Source organism: Rhineura floridana, chromosome 2 (assembly GCF_030035675.1).
Source record: "Rhineura floridana isolate rRhiFlo1 chromosome 2, rRhiFlo1.hap2, whole genome shotgun sequence".
NCBI classification, from domain to species: domain Eukaryota; kingdom Metazoa; phylum Chordata; class Lepidosauria; order Squamata; family Rhineuridae; genus Rhineura; species Rhineura floridana.
The window spans coordinates 2,933,532-2,949,901 of record NC_084481.1 but is presented as its reverse complement, the minus strand read 5'-3'; the positions used below and the strand labels follow the sequence as shown (position 1 = coordinate 2,949,901).

At 44.2% G+C, this 16,370-nt stretch overlaps 1 protein-coding gene across 2 annotated transcripts in view; it reads right to left on the bottom strand.

The window, feature by feature from the left end:
• Positions 1-16,370, bottom strand: part of MCM3AP (minichromosome maintenance complex component 3 associated protein) — a 97,412-nt gene that overhangs the window by 54,178 nt on the left and 26,864 nt on the right. For both annotated transcript variants that reach the window (XM_061607629.1, XM_061607630.1), the window contains exons 14-16: positions 10,133-10,233; positions 3,494-3,625; positions 2,354-2,467 (exon numbers count right to left, since the gene is read on the bottom strand). In XM_061607629.1, the coding sequence (XP_061463613.1) occupies positions 2,354-2,467; positions 3,494-3,625; positions 10,133-10,233 (347 nt within the window). The remainder of the gene's footprint in view (positions 1-2,353; positions 2,468-3,493; positions 3,626-10,132; positions 10,234-16,370) is intronic.

Genomic DNA, 16,370 nt, shown 5'->3' with positions numbered 1-16,370 from the left:
TGAAGAGGAGGGGGGAGTGAATGGGCAGTAGAATGCTGGATGATTGGCTGAGTGTTTAGAATGGCTGAGGGTATAAATGGAAGGATGACAGTTGAATCTGGGTGGACGGTGGACGTTGTGGGTTGTTTTGGTGGGTTTTTGAGAGGAGATTGGGTGGAGAGTTGGTGGATGTGAGGAGAGTGTGGAGTTCGGATTAATACTAAGACCAGTACCTCAGGAATAGATGAAACCATATGCTTAAGTGCCTTTATAAAGAAATCTTGTTATCTCTGTTATTTAATAAATGTATTTGGTTTACCAAAGGCCTGATCCTTGGCTGGGGTTCCACAGACCAGAAGGGAGGGTAAGGTAAATACCAAGGCTGAAGGGTAACAAATGGTGGCAGCGGTGAAGAGAATAACACCACAAGTATTCAGAGCAAACCAGGATTATCTGCATTGATACAAAGGGATTGGGACAGCTTAAGCACGCAGTCACAGAGGTAACCTGATAGAGAGACTCAGGCAGAGTCTCTGGGAATACGGGTTATAGGACGTGACTGGTGGTGCTGCCTAGCAGGGGGATCTGGTGAGGTCTATGCTAGAGCGGGGAGAGAAACCATAAAAAAGGACAGTCCGGATTGGTGGAGTCCCTGGTGGTGCCTAGTGACAGGCAGTAACCACGAGCAGGTAGGAACCTGACAGGGAGAGCCAGGAAAGGGCGTCACAGGGACACACACCAAGACTCAGTGAATACTACATAAAATTTAATTAGACTCATTTTCTGAGCTGTCACTATCAGTTTCTGCATCTTCACGTTTGTCATAATATTTATCATAGTTTCAAAAAACTGAAGCCTTGCCCAGATTGAAACAAGCTTCTATACTTTTTTTATATGCCATAGCCCAAAATGTTAACATTTGAGGGGGGGGGGAAAGCAAGTTTTCAATATGTTTTCATTCCCCTCCCCAGATCTTCACAGCTCTAAATTTCACTTTTAAAGAATCCCAGTTTAACATTAAATACTAGGGATTTTAGTTTAAAACAAACTCTTAATAAGCCAGCTTCAGAACACTAAGCCAGCTTTATAATATATATGCTACTTGGTCAAAATATCAGAAAGAGGGGACTTTTATAGTCTCTGGTGGAAATGCCTCCTAGCAAAAACAAATGGGCAAAAATTAAGATGGTTCTAGAATATACTTTAAAACTAGGTCCTTTGCTATCTAAAACATATGCTGTCATCAACATACCCATAAATAATGGACAATTGATTACATATTGCAGCTAGAGGTTTGGGAGCATGAAAGCATCTGGGAACCAAGCCCTATGACGAGAGACTAAAAGAACTGGGCATGTTTAGCCTTAAGAAGAGACGTTTGAGGGGAGACATAATATCAATCTTCAAGTGTTGACCATTGAACCGCACTGTCACTGAGTCTGTTTTCCATCAAGTCTGCAAAACTGTAACTAGGGGGAGTTGTGTCTTAGCCCAGTCTGGGAACGGGCTGCCAAGGCCGTTGCTATGGTAACCATCTGATAGACTGGGAAAGTTCTAACAGAGTCTGTAAGTTGTGTCTTCTGAATATTGCCTCTGAACTGTGAGGCTGGTCTTCTGTGTATTGCCTCTGAACTGAGAGGTTCTCTTTTATGTTTACCTTTGAAGAGAGATGTACCAGAAGGGGGGTGACTGAAGAAACTCTACATGTATTTACTCTTAAGCCTTTGGCCGTAATGTCTTAATAAAGACTCTTAACATGATCTAATGCTCTGAAGAAGTTTCTTGCTCAACTTAACTCCAACGTAATGTATGCTGTTTCACGGAACAACACACACACGTCAACAACTTGAAAAGTTGTCACACAGAGGAGACCAGGATCTCTTCTTGATCATCCCACAGTGCAGGAAATGGAATAATGGGTCCAAGTTACCGGAAGCCAGACTTCCTATTTGTTAGAGCAGTATGATAATGGAACCGATTACCAGGCCCTCCAACACTGATGGGCCCTCTAACACTGAAGGCATTCAAGAGGCAGCTGGACAGCCGCCTGTCAGGTATGTTTTAACTTGGATTTCTGCATTGAGTGGGGGGGGTTGCACTTGGTGACCTTATAGGTCCTTTCCAACTCTGCTATTCTGTGACTCTATCCATAATGAAGAATGGCTAGATAGAATGCGAGAGTACATGACGATGGCAGAAACAAATTATATTCATGTTAAAAAGGAGACATAAAAATGGGATTATTTTGTTACAAACTGAACCCCAATCAATTACAACTAAATGTACAATAGTGAAACCATTAAAAAATTCTATCACATATAATAATTATAATCAACACATTTAAATAAAATAAGAAATGTGTTTTACTACTTACTTTAACTCCTTAGCTGAAATTTCTTGCATCATTTCCTTTACCACTTCTTCTGTCAACGTTGTACCCAGTGACTCGCTCAACATTTTTACTAACTGTTCCTTTTCCTGTCTCCGCCTAAAGAGAAGTGTAAAACAGTGCAAATAAACAGACAACAGTCAAGTAACATTTCAAAAAACTCACATTCTTGTCTTAAGTTACCAAATATCTCAGTGTTAAACCAACTGCAATATTAAGACCAGCACATTAAGTGTTATGTACGAAAACGTTACTGGGATACAGGTGACATTAACCACATTCTATTCTGATTGGATTTATCACTGAAATTCCTAGCACACTGTTGAAGTTCAGTGTTAAGTTAAATAGCGGGAAAGAACATTTACCAGGCATTGCCTAGTAATTATCATCCTAAGTCAGTCTTTTTTAAGGTATATATGAATACAACTTTTAGAGAATATTTGACTAAATTACAGATATTTGGAAGAGAGAAATTTAATACTATATAAGGAAAGGGTTACCTCTGATAGCTGACAATACAGGAACATAGGAAGCTGCCTTATACCAAGTCAGACCAACTAGCTCAGTTTTGTGTATACTGATTCCAGACAGGAATCTTTCCCAGCCCTACCTGGGACTGAAAATGCCAGGGATTGAACGTAGGAGGTCCTGCATACAAAGCGTGTGCTCTACCACTGAGCTACAATCCCTCCCCAACCAAGGCCATCCAACTTGGGCGATTCTTGTGTACTCCACACACGTTAAAAGAACATGTATGGGGACGGTGACCCCAGGTCTTCTGCTGCAAACACATTTTGAGACCAGATTTCTTCATCATCCATGCGTTTGGCTAGTGTGTGAAAGGGATGTATGTGCATGGAGCACCTCCACATAATTGCGGGCAGGGGGGACCCTGGCACATGAGGGGAACTCTCCTCCCCATGTGGAGTCCTGTGTTGGTATCTGTGTAGACCCCTTCACATGCAGGCTGAATACACAGATGGGGAAGCAAGCCCTCTGGGAGTGGCTAACCCTTCCAGCCCCATGGCCTTCCTCTTTCAGTGCATGGGGGGGGGGGTTGTTATCCAAATAAGTACAACATATTCCAGTCTGCACCTTCTGATACAAGTACTAAAGAACATTTACCGCTCATCTTCAGCCCGGCGTTTTTCCTCTTCAAGCCTCTCTTTTTCTGCATTGATTATAAATGATGCAATTTGCCTCAAAATTCCCAGCATCACTTCTGTCATGATTTCTTCTGTGGTAACGTCAGAGATCCTGAATAAAAGAAACAACTGTGAAAAGTTAGCTGAAAGCACAGAGCAAACATTTCCAGCAGTGGAACTCTTCCTGTCCCACAACAAGCTGTTTGTTATTTCACTCCTATGCCCAGGTTATTTGCGTTACCAAATCAATCATAAAATCAGAGTTTCAACACATTATAGTACAAATCTAACAGCTGGCCTACTTGTCAAAGTTCTTGGAACATAATTAGTTTACAAAATACACAGAATTCCCACTATCTGACTTCTGATCATCTGTAAACCAGAGCTGTTCAACTGCACAAAACCTTAGTATCATCCCTTCTCTTCAGATATTTTCAATATTCTCAGAAGGTGACTCAGATTTAAAAAAGGCCAACCTATACCTGGATGCCATGCACCAATTTCTATTTTACATTTGTTAACTGAAAATCTATAAATTTGAGGGAAACTGTCTAGAGATAAGCAAGACAGAGTTGGTGTAGGATACCACGCTTGCAAGATGTAAGAATAATAGGTGGCACCTTCTATAGAACAAAATCAATTATCCATCTAACCCAGTAGTGTCTACCGTGACTAATATTTGCTCACCACAGAGGATTTAAGTAGAATCATAGAATCACAGAAGAGTAGAGTTGGAAGGGGCCTATAAGGCCATCAAGTCCAACCCCCGGTGCAATGTAGGAATCCAAATCAAAGCATTCCCAACAGATGGCTGTCTAGCTGCCTCTTGAAAGCCTCCAGTGTCGGAGAGCCCACTACCTTTTTAGGTAATTGATTCTATTGTCGTATGGCTCTAACAGTTAGGAAGTTTTTCCTGATGTCCAGTCGAAATCTGCCTTCCTGCAACTTGAGCCCATTATTCCGTGTCCTGCACTCTGGGACGATCAAGAAGAGATCCCGGCCCTCCTCTATGTGACAATCTTTCATGTACTTGAAGAGAGCTATCATATCTCCCCTCAGTCTTCTCTTCTCCAGGCTAAACATGCCCAGTTCTTTCAGTCTCTCCTCATAGGGCTTGGTTTCCAGTCCCCTGATAATCCTTGTTGCCCTCCTCTGAACCTGTTCCAGTTTGTCTGCATCCTTCTTGAAGTGCGGAGACCAGAACTGGATGGAGTATTCAAGATGAGGCCTAACCAGTGCTGAATAGAGGGGAACTAATACTTCACGCGATTTGGAAACTATACTTCTGTTAATGCAGCCTAATACATCATTTGCCTTTTTTGCAGTCACATCACACTGTTGGCTCATATTCAGCTTGTGATCAACGACAATTCCAAGATCCTTCTCACATGTCATATTGCTGAGCCAAGTATCCCCCATCTTATAACTGTGCATTTGGTTTCTTTTTCCTAAGTGTAGAACTTTGCAGTTATCCCTGTTGAATTTCATTCATTAACTCCGCTCGTTACTTCTGCCCAGTTTGAGAAGGAACCATTGATAAGGACTCTTTGAGTACGATTCTGGAGCCAACTGTGGATCCACCTGATAGTTGTTCCATCCAGCCCACATTTAGCTAGCTTGCTAATCAGAATATCATGGGGCACTTGTGTCAAAAGCTTTGCTGAAGTCGAGATATATTATCTCCACAGCATTCCCACAGTCTACAAGGGAGGTTACCCGGTCAAAAAATGAGATAAGATTAGTTTGGCAGGATTTGTTCTTCATAAATCCATGTTGGCTCCTAGTAATCACTGCATTGTTTTCAGGGTGCTTACAGATTGACCGCTTTATAATCTGCTCCAGAGTTTTTCCAGGGATTGATGTTAGGCTGACTGGTCTGTACTTTTTGAAGATAGGGACAACATTAGCTCTCCTCCAGTCATCCGGCACTTCACCAGTCCTCCATGATTTCGCAAAGATAATAGAGAGCAGTTCTGAGAGTTCTTCAGCCAGTTCCTTCAATACTCTAGCATACAGTTTATTGGGGCCTGCCCATTTGAACTCGTTCAAAGTGATTAGGTATTCCTTGACCATTTGTCTATCAGTCTCAAGCTCCAATCCTGACCCTTCTACTTCATGTTTCCCGGGAGGGTCACAGATCCTTTTCTGGCAGAAGATTGAGCCAAAGTAGGAATTGAGGACTTCTGCCTTTTCTTTGTCATCTGATATCGTTATGCCATCCTTATTGAGTAGCTGTGCCACCGTTTCTTTTCTCTGTCTTTTACGATGGACGTACCTGAAGAAAGCTTTTTTGTTGCTTTCAGCATCCCTCGCTAACCTCAGCTCATTCTCAGCTTTAGCCTTCCTGACACCACCCCTGCAATTCCGAGATACCTGCCTGTACTTTTCCTTTGTGGCCTGGCCTTCTTTCCACTTCCTGTATGTGTCCTTTTTTGTTTTCAGGTCATCTCTAAGCTTTTTGTGAAGCCACATTGGCTTCTTCTGTTTCCCCCTTTTTTCCTTGTTGGAATTGCTTGCCATTGCGCTTTTAGAATTTCTTTTTTTAGAAACTCCCACCCATCTTGGACTCCTTTTCTCATTAGGGTCGCTTGCCATGGAACCGTACTTACAATTGTTCTGAGCTGATTAAAATCAGCTTTCCTGAAGTCCAGGGTGCGCGTATGGCTACTCTCAGCTTTTGCTTCTGTTAAAATCAAGAATTCAAGTATGGTGTGGTCACTTTCCCCCAGAGTTCCCGTAACTGCCACTTCATCCACCAATCATCTCTATTGGTTAGAATCAAGTCCAGGACAGCTGATCCTCTGGTTGCTTTCTCCACTTTCTGTAGGAGAAAGTTATCTCCAACACAATTTCAGAAATTTCTTGAAGGGGCCGTGTTTGGCAGAATTTGTCTCCCAACAGATATCGGGATAACTGAAATCCCCCATTACTACTACATCATGCCTTCTTGAAACACTGGCAATTTGCTTTTCAAAAGTTACATTCTCATCTTCTCCTTGATTGGGTGGTCGGTAATAGACTCCAAGCACCACATTCCTTTTATTACTTGCCCCATCAATTTTAATCCAGATACTCTCGGTGGAACTTCCAAGCTCATCTTCCTGTATTTCTGTGCAGGGACATATATTTTTAACATATAGCGCAACTCCACCTCCCTTTTTATTCCTTCTGTTCTTTTTGAACAAGTTAAGTCCTTCAATTGCTGTATTCCAGTCATGGGCGTCATCCCACCACGTTTCAGTTATACCTATCAAGTCGTAATTGCCCTCCTGTATTAAGAGTTCAAGTTCGTCCTGCTTGTTTCCTATGCTCTGCGCATTAGCATACAGGCATCGAAGACCACGTAATTTATGGCTTGGCTTCCTTACTACATTTTTCTGAGGACTGTCACTGGTCCCTATTACAGCCGATCTCTCTGTTCCCGTTACTGTGCACAAGCCTTCATCAGTCATTACCACCAAGTTTACGTCTCCCTCCCCCTTAGGATTCAGGTTAAAGCCCTCCTGATGAACTTCTCCATGCTGTGGCCAAACACATTCTTCCCAGTCCTTGTGAGATGCAACCCATCACTTGCCAGCAATCCATCTTCCAGGAAGCATAGCCTGTGGTCCCAGAATCTAAATCTCTCACGTCGGCACCACCTTCGTAGCCATTCATTCACACGGAGTATTTTTCTTTCCCTTTCTACTCCTCTTCTAAATACTGGGAGGATGGCTGAAAAAACTATCTGGGCCCCAAAGTCCTTGAGTTTCCTTCCCAGAGCTTCAAAGTCTGATGTGATTTCTTCATAGCTCCGTTTGGCAGTATCATTTGTTCCTACATGGATACCTGTCGGTATGGATACCTGTCGGTGGGCTTGATGAGTGATGGCAACCCTTCCGTCACATCTCTCATCCATCCTCCTGGTAGACAGCATACCTGTCGAGTCCACAGATCATCTCTGCATAGTTGGGTTTCGATCCCACGCAGTCGGGAGTCTCCCACGACTAGTGCTCTTCTCTTCTTGTTGTTGTGGGGTGAGGTTTCATTGTCCCTGCTTGATTGAGCTTCAGCCTCTTGCTCGTTGTCGCACGGGGTCTCCTGTAATTCTTCCACCTAAGTCCTCCAGTCTCATCCTCGAGTGCTTGAAAGCGGTTCCATAGTTCCACTGGTGAAGGGTGTCTTCTAGCTCTTCTGCTCCTAACTGTCACCCTTTCCCACGGAGTTTCCTCCACTTTGTTGTTCCTCTCCAAAGCAGCCTCCTCTTCTGCTACCACATGCTGTTGCTCTTCCACCTCCACTTCACTTTGCTGCTGTTGTTCCAGCGTTCTGTCTAAGAACTCTTCATCTTCTCTCATAGTCTTCTGTGTGGCCACCCGCCGTTCCTGGCCTCTCACTTTTTCTTCCAACAGTGCCACGAGGTTGCACTTGTTGCACGTGTACGCCATGTTGTTCTCAGGCAAGAAAACAAACATGGCACACACCTTGCAGGTCACAACCACTGGAGTATCCTTCCCGTTCATACTCTCCTATCTTTTCTTTCTTTCTAACTACTACCTGTGCTTTGTCCTGTCCTACTACAGGGTAAACTTGAGAGTCCCACTGGTATGCGGTGTGCTATACAAGGAGAATTAGTATTTTTTGTTTTTTGGGGGGAGTTTAGGGACCTCCCCCTTGACCTCCCCTGTCAAACTCCTTTGGTAAACTCCTGTTAGTTCTCCCTGTTCGCTCACTCTCTGAATGCTGGCTTGCTTGTATCTCCTCTCCTGTGGACCAGCTGAGACAGCGCCCTCTGCTCTGCTCAGTTAGGAGTCAGGAAACAGAATGAAAGTCCCAGCACATACAGCTGCTGCTTGTTGCCCTCAGCAGTTCTCAGGCCACGCCCTTCAGCCAATAGCTGTCAGGCCACACCTCTTCCAATCAAGCTGCTATGGAGCCCTTCAGAGCACACGGCTTCACAGCCCTCTTGGCCTTTTTCCTTTCCTCGCTACAGCTCCTTTGTCCAACTCCTGTTTGCTCTCCCTGTTCACTCGTAGGACTCCCCCCACTCTCCCACTTACGCCTGTTATGCAAGATTAAATTGAAACAGAAAGCTTCTAAAGCCTCAGATCCACAAAAGCATGTTGTTGATCACTAAGCTAAGCCCTGCCAACTGGCCTACAAAAGCACCACAGTCTCATTCTGAAAGGCCGTCTTACCCCTTATATACCCAGTCGATCACTGCGCTCTGTAGGTGAGGACCTCCTGCAGATACCATCTCATCACGATGTCTGTTCCACACAACACTGGAACTGGGCCTTTAGTACTGCGGCACCTACCCTTTGGCAATCGCTCCCTTTAAGTATTAGACAGGCGTCATCTCTGTTGTCTTTTTGATGCCTGCTTAAGACCTTCCTCTTCCAAAAATGCCTTTCAAATGAGACATTATCCCAGTCTGCATCTGTGCTGCAGTTGTTTTTAAAATGTTTTTAAAGATTTTTTAAAAAAAGATTTTTTTAAGGATGTTTTGTTTTTAAGATGTTTTATAGATGTTTTTAGTGCCCTACCTGCAACCATGGATGTATTGACCTTTCCCTGCCTGATCTCCTGCCCTGTGACTAAGAAAGTAGAGACTAATGCAATATTGTTATCAGTCAATTTTCCTAAGTTGGCAGCTCAAATATTCCTGGGTGTTCACATTGGGCTTTGGACAAACTCTAGGTAATATTTTACAGTTGTTAGCCACAGCAAGTACACTGACATGCCTCAATGAGCAATGCTAAAGCTTACACTTAAAAGCAAGAGAGAGAAGAAAGTGCCACAAAGCCAGAGCAGTGGCATCACTCATCAGTTTCTCTCTATACAACTGAAACAAAGAAAGTTGCCCAGTTTTGCTTCATCAACCTAATTATTGTAGTACTCAAACTATGTCTGCAAACTGTTAGAACAGGATGTTGGATCAGGGATGGGAAACCTTTTCTGGCTGGCAGGCCAAATCGTTATCTCCCCACCCCTTGGCAGGCCTTGGGTTGCCCATCTGTCAATCGCCTGGGGTTATAGCAACATCAGGTGATATTGTGCTTTGAAGCCTTGACAGTACTTCAAAGTGCAGACATGAAATGTTTGAAAGCAGCTTCACACCTTCTTCAAGGAGGGAGAAGCAGTTTTCATTCCCTGTGCGGCACAAAGCAGCTTGCAGAGCCCACTGCGGTTCCTTTAAACTTCCAATTTTGGAGACTTAAGTGGCAGTGCAGGGAGGGAGCAGCAGTTTCCAATGAATGGAAACCATTTCCCTCTCCTGTAGCAAGGCAGACTCAGCTGCTGGGTGATTCAGAGCGTGTCTTGCTCTACCAAAGGAAAAGGAGCCCACTTTCAGCTCCCAATTGTTCTTTTGAAGCCCCACCCTTTCCAGCCCCACGTTTGACTCCAGGTGTAGAACAGGTGGGCATGGCATTCCCAGAACGGCCTTCTGGGCCAAATGAGCAGGCCTGGTGGGCCAAGTTTGGTTTGTGGGCTGGAGGTTCCCCACCCCTGGACTAGTTGGGCCTTTCATGTGATCCAGCAGGGCTCTTACGCAAAGATAAACAAGATGTATCGACAGTAACCATTGCTTTGTTGAAATGACCTTAAATAATACCCAGTGCAGCAGTCATGTATTTACCCTAGAGCTGACTGTACATAGGCTGCTCCTGTAGCACCAATTTCTCTGCATTCACCTTCTAGCACATCACACACAAGGTCTTCAACCACTTCTGCAATGTCCTGGGAACAAGAAAGTACTGACAATTAGCATCCAACACTCAAAACTTTCCATTCTGAAAAGCGAAAAGAGAAAGCAAAAAGTATGATTATTATTAAGATTCAGAAATGTGGGTGGAATAGCAAATGGTATGCGCTCCACAACTTCAATCCCATAATCGGAGCTAGAAGGAATGAGTCTCATTTGATTCCTTGCCTTAAATTGGATCTTCAGTGCAGCAACTGAAATCATAAGTCCATATATGTTGTGATCACCACCTTTTCAATGGTAAGCACATCTATTTTATGTGAAAATATGGGTATAAACTCCACTCTGACCTCATACCCTGCTTAAAAAGTAAAAAGCAAGACAAGAGAGAGTGAGCTGCAAACCCTTCAGGTGGCTCTAATACAGGAAAAGGCAAACATCTTCAGGGTTGATGTCCATTCTCATCTGAGAGAGAATTCATTCCAAACTGCATTATGCTGAGCAGCAAATATGGAGCAACAATCTTCCACAAAGCATCCCCTACAGCAGGGTTTCTTAGCCTTCCAGCCTTTCACAACATTCAGCAACCCCATCTCTACTTGTGTGGGGTGTCTGATACCCTCGAGGAAGGCAAGGAGAAAGCCTTCTCAACTTGAACAGGCCCCAACAAAACCAGACTACGGCTGCACTCCTACACAGTCTGCAAGGGATCAGGACTGCTACTGACCCACTGCCAGCATCAATCCCTTCAGGTTGCCAAGTTATTCAGTGGTATTGCCATCACATTCCTCAGAAGCACTCTGTCTAAATACAGGAAGCTTCTTAGGACAATCAGCGAGATGTCTGGCAAAGGTAGAAGTTATCAACAAAACAACTTTAAAAACATTTTTTAAAAAAAGCTTTAAAACCATCTTAAATAAAAAGGTTTAAAAAAACATTGTTTCGAAAAAAAAGTTTAAAAAAACATATTAAAAAGCAATTCCAACACAGATGCAGGGTATGCATTTCTAACTACACAGAGTAGACTTTCCCAGGGATATATGGGGTGAGGGTGTCTCCTAAGTCATAGTGTGGTAATATGTTTTGCCTGTCTATGTTGGACACATTAGAAGTGAGTAGCTGGCATCCTCCAAGGATCAAAGAAAGGGAAGGGTTCTCCATCTCTCTTACTGGCAGATAAAGAGACTTGCTGGCTGGGCATCTGTGAAGGCAAGTTTGAGGGTGCAGCAAGGGCATCTGGAGGACAAAACTGAGTTTTTAAAAGAGAAAATGGCTCTTCACACAGGCTTCCTTGGGAGAAAGTTCCATTCAGTCCCTTTCTATACATATCAATGATTTTAGAAGCAAGGGACCAAAAACGTACTTTAAAAAAAATGTTTTTAAAGTTGTTTTGTTATAATGTATTTAAAAGTCTGTTTTTATGATGTTTTAAAGTGTTTTCAGTGCTTTTGTTTGCTACCCTGGGCTCCTGCTGGGAGGAAGGGCGGGATATAAATAAAATAATAAATAAAATAAATAAAAACAAAACAAACTAAAGAACATAAGAACATAAGAACATAAGAAGAGCCTGCTGGATCAGGCCAGTGGCCCATCTAGTCCAGCATCCTGTCCTCACAGTGGCCAACCAGGTGCCTGGGGGAAGCCCGCAAGCAGGACCCGAGTGCAAGAACACTCTCCCCTCCTGAGGCTTCCAGCAACTGGTTTTCAGAAGCATGCTGCCTCTGACTAGGGTGGCAGAGCACAGCCATCACAGCTAGTAGCCATTGATAGCCCTGTCCTCCATGAATTTGTCTAATCTTCTTTTAAAGCCGTCCAAGCTGGTGGCCATTACTGCATCTTGTGGGAGCAAATTCCATAGTTTAACTATGCGCTGAGTAAAGAAGTCCTTCCTTTTGTCTGTCCTGAATCTTCCAACATTCAGCTTCTTTGAATGTCCACGAGTTCTAGTATTATGAGAGAGGGAGAAGAACTTTTCTCTATCCACTTTCTCAATGCCATGCATAATTTTATACACTTCTATCATGTCTCCTCTGACCCACCTTTTCTCTAAACTAAAAAGCCCCAAATGCTGCAACCTTTCCTCGTAAGGGAGTCGCTCCATCCCCTTGATCATTCTGGTTGCCCTCTTCTGAACCTTTTCCAACTCTATAATATCCTTTTTGAGATGAGGCAACCAGAACTGTACACAGTATTCCAAATGCGGCCGCACCATAGATTTATACAATGGCATTATGATAGCGGCTGTTTTATTTTCAATACCTTTCCTAATTATCGCTAGCATGAAATTTGCCTTTTTCACAGCTGCCGCACACTGGGTCGACATTTTCATCGTGTTGTCCACTACAACCCCGAGGTCTCTCTCCTGGTCGGTCACCGCCAGTTCAGACCCCATGAGCGTATATGTGAAATTAAGATTTTTTGCTCCAATATGCATAATTTTACACTTGTTTATATTGAATTGCATTTGCCATTTTTCCGCCCATTCACTCAGTTTGGAGAGGTCTTTTTGGAGCTCTTCGCAATCCCTTTTTGTTTTAACAACCCTGAACAATCTAGTGTCATCAGCAAACTTGGCCACTTCACTGCTCAGTCCTAATTCTAGGTCATTAATGAACAAGTTGAAAAGTACAGGTCCCAATACCGATCCTTGAGGGACTCCACTTTCTACAGCCCTCCATTGGGAGAACTGTCCGTTTATTCCTACTCTCTGCTTTCTGCTTCTTAACCAATTCCTTATCCACAAGAGGACCTCTCCTCTTATTCCATGACTGCTAAGCTTCCTCAGAAGCCTTTGGTGAGGTACCTTGTCAAATGCTTTTTGAAAGTCTAAGTACACTATGTCCACTGGATCACCTCTATCTATATGCTTGTTGACACTCTCAAAGAATTCTAATAGGTTACTGACACAGGACTTTCCCTTGCAGAAGCCATGCTGGCTCTGCTTCAGCAAGGCTTGTTCTTCTATGTGCTTGGTTAATCTAGCTTTAATAATACTTTCTACCAGTTTTCCAGGGACAGAAGTTAAGCTAACTGGCCTGTAATTTCCGGGATCCCCTCTGGATCCCTTTTTGAAGATTGGCGTTACATTTGCCACTTTCCAGTCCTCAGGCATGGAGGAGGACCCGAGGGACAAGTTACATATTTTAGTTAGCAGATCAGCAATTTCACATTTGAGTTCTTTGAGAACTCTCGGGTGGATGCCATCCGGGCCCGGTGATTTGTCAGTTTTTATATTGTCCATTAAGCTTAGAACTTCCTCTCTCGTTACCACTATTTGTCTCAGTTCCTCAGAATCCCTTCCTGAAAATGTTAGTTCAGGTTCAGGGATCTGCCCTATATCTTCCACTGTGAAGACAGATGCAAAGAATTCATTTAGCTTCTCTGCAATCTCCTTATCGTTCTTTAGTACACCTTTGACTCCCTTATCATCCAAGGGTCCAATCGTCTCCCTAGATGGTCTCCTGCTTTGAATGTATTTATAGAATTTTTTGTTGTTGGTTTTTATGTTCTTAGCAATGTGCTCCTCAAATTCTTTTTTAGCATCCCTTATTGTCTTCTTGCATTTCTTTTGCCAGAGTTTGTGTTCTTTTTTATTTTCTTCATTTGGACAAGACTTCCATTTTTTGAAGGAAGACTTTTTGCCTCTAAGAGCTTCCTTGACTTTGCTCGTTAACCATGCTGGCATCTTCTTGGCCCTGGCGGTACCTTTTCTGATCTGCGGTATGCACTCCAGTTGAGCTTCTAATATAGTGTTTTTAAATAACTTCCAAGCATTTTCGAGTGATGTGACCCTCTGGACTTTGTTTTTCAGCTTTCTTTTTACCAATTGGCCATTTACATGTATGTTTAATTTAATAGCACTGTGGTCACTGCTCCCAATCGGTTCAACAACACTTACATCTTGCACCAGGTCCCGGTCCCCACTGAGGATTAAGTCCAGGGTTGCCGTCCCTCTGGTCGGTTCCATGACCAACTGGTCTAGGGAATAGTCATTTAGAATATCTAGAAACTTTGCTTCTTTGTCATGACTGGAACACATATGCAGCCAGTCTATGTCCGGGTAGTTGAAGTCACCCATTACTACCACATTTCCTAGTCTGGATGCTTCCTCAATTTCATATCTCATCTCCAGGTCTCCCTGAGCATTTTGATCAGGGGGACGATAGATCGTTGCCAGTATTAAGTCCCTCCTGGGGCATGGTATCACCACCCACAACGATTCTGTGGAGGAGTCTGCCTCTTTTGGGGTTTCGAGCTTGCTGGATTCAATGCCTTCTTTCACGTATAGAGCGACTCCGCCACCAATACGTCCTTCCCTGTCCTTCCGATATAGTTTATATCCAGGGATAACCGTATCCCACTGGTTTTCTCCATTCCACCAGGTCTCCGTTATGCTCACTATATCAATGCTCTCCTCTAAGACCAAGCACTCCAGTTCTCCCATCTTGGTTCGCAGGCTCCTAGCATTAGCGTACAGGCACTTGTAAGCAGTGTCTCTCTTCAAGTGTCTTTGGCACTTGTGGTTAGGCCTGTGGTAATTTTGCTCTTCTGAATTTATATCCTGTGCCCCTGCTCTCACAATGCCTACTTCTAGGCCTACCCCTTTTAAAATTTCATCATTTCTTTGGTTTTTATCCCAGGGGGGAGGTTTATTCCGAACCGGACCTTTCTCAGCTCCTGTCGGGTTTCCCCCCTCAGTCAGTTTAAAAGCTGCTCTGCCACCTTTTTAATTTTAAGTGCCAGCAGTCTGGTTCCATTCTGGTTCAAGTGGAGCCCGTCCCTTTTGTACAGGCCCGACTTGTCCCAAAATGTTCCCCAGTGCCTAACAAATCCAAACCCTTCCACCCAACACCATCGTCTCATCCACGCATTGAGACTTCGAAGCTGGGCCTGTCTGGCTGGTCCTGCGCGTGGAACCGGTAGCATTTCAGAGAAAGCCACCTTGGAGGTCCTGGCTTTCAGCATCCTACCTAGCAACCTAAATTTTGCTTCCAGGACCTCACGGCTGCATTTCCCCATGTCGTTGGTGCCAACGTGCACCACGACCACTGACTCCTTCCCAGCACTGTCTACCAAACTATCTAAACGACGGGCGATATCCGCAACCTTCGCACCAGGCAGGCAAAACACCTTGCGGTCTACACGCCCATCACACACCCCACTGTCTATGTTCCTAATGATCGAATCACCCACTACAAGGATCCCTCCAGCCCCTGGAAATATATCCTCGGCACGAGAGGATAGCTGCTCATCCCCCAAGGAATGGGTCCCTTCTAAGGGATCGTTTCCCTCAGCTGGATGCTCTCCTTCCCCGAGACCATCGTTGTCCATGATAGCAGGAGAGCTATCATCGTTGGAGTGGGACACAGCTATAACGTCCCTGAAGGCCTCCTCCACACACCTCTCTGCCTCTCTCAGCTTTTCCAGGTCCGCCACCTTGGCCTCAAGGAAATGAAGTCGTTCCCAGAGAGCCAGGAGCTCATTGCACCGAGAGCATACCCACGACTTCTGTCCAACAGGCAGATAGTCGTACATGCTGCAGGCGGTGCAAAACACTGGAAAGCCCCCACACCCCTGCTGGCTTCTTACCTGCATAGTTTTGTTTAGGTTTATTACGTCAATGGGTTGGAGACTGCGGTTTAGTTGAGGTCAGGGAACAGACGGGCAGAGTGGGGGGCCCAGGCCTCCTCGCCCTGCTGCCGAACTCGCTCTGCTGCTTAACTCGCCTTGACGCTTCGTCAGCTGGGGCTCCCTCTAGCTCGTGGAGCCTCACATACATCACATACATTTGTATAACTCACATACATTTGTATACATCTCTACACTGAAACACAATCAAGAGATTTAGTTTGGCAACTGCTATAGAAGACTATTGCAGACATACTGTGTATCTCTGCTAGGTACACACCTTCAGATTGGGTCTAATAGTCCATTAACCCAAGTAATGTACCCCTAATCCTGCTGTACAGACTTCAGTCCTAAACCAATGATCACTCAATTCAACTTCTGTTCATAAAGGAGATTCTCGATCCCTGCAACTGTTCAAACTGTGCTTTTTTAGATTTGTTACAACTGAATCTGATTATTACCACACACAATATTCCAAATCTGCGCTGTGGGATTATTAGGACTCCCCACGCTGAGAGGAAAGGCCCTGCCTAAGAAATTTAAG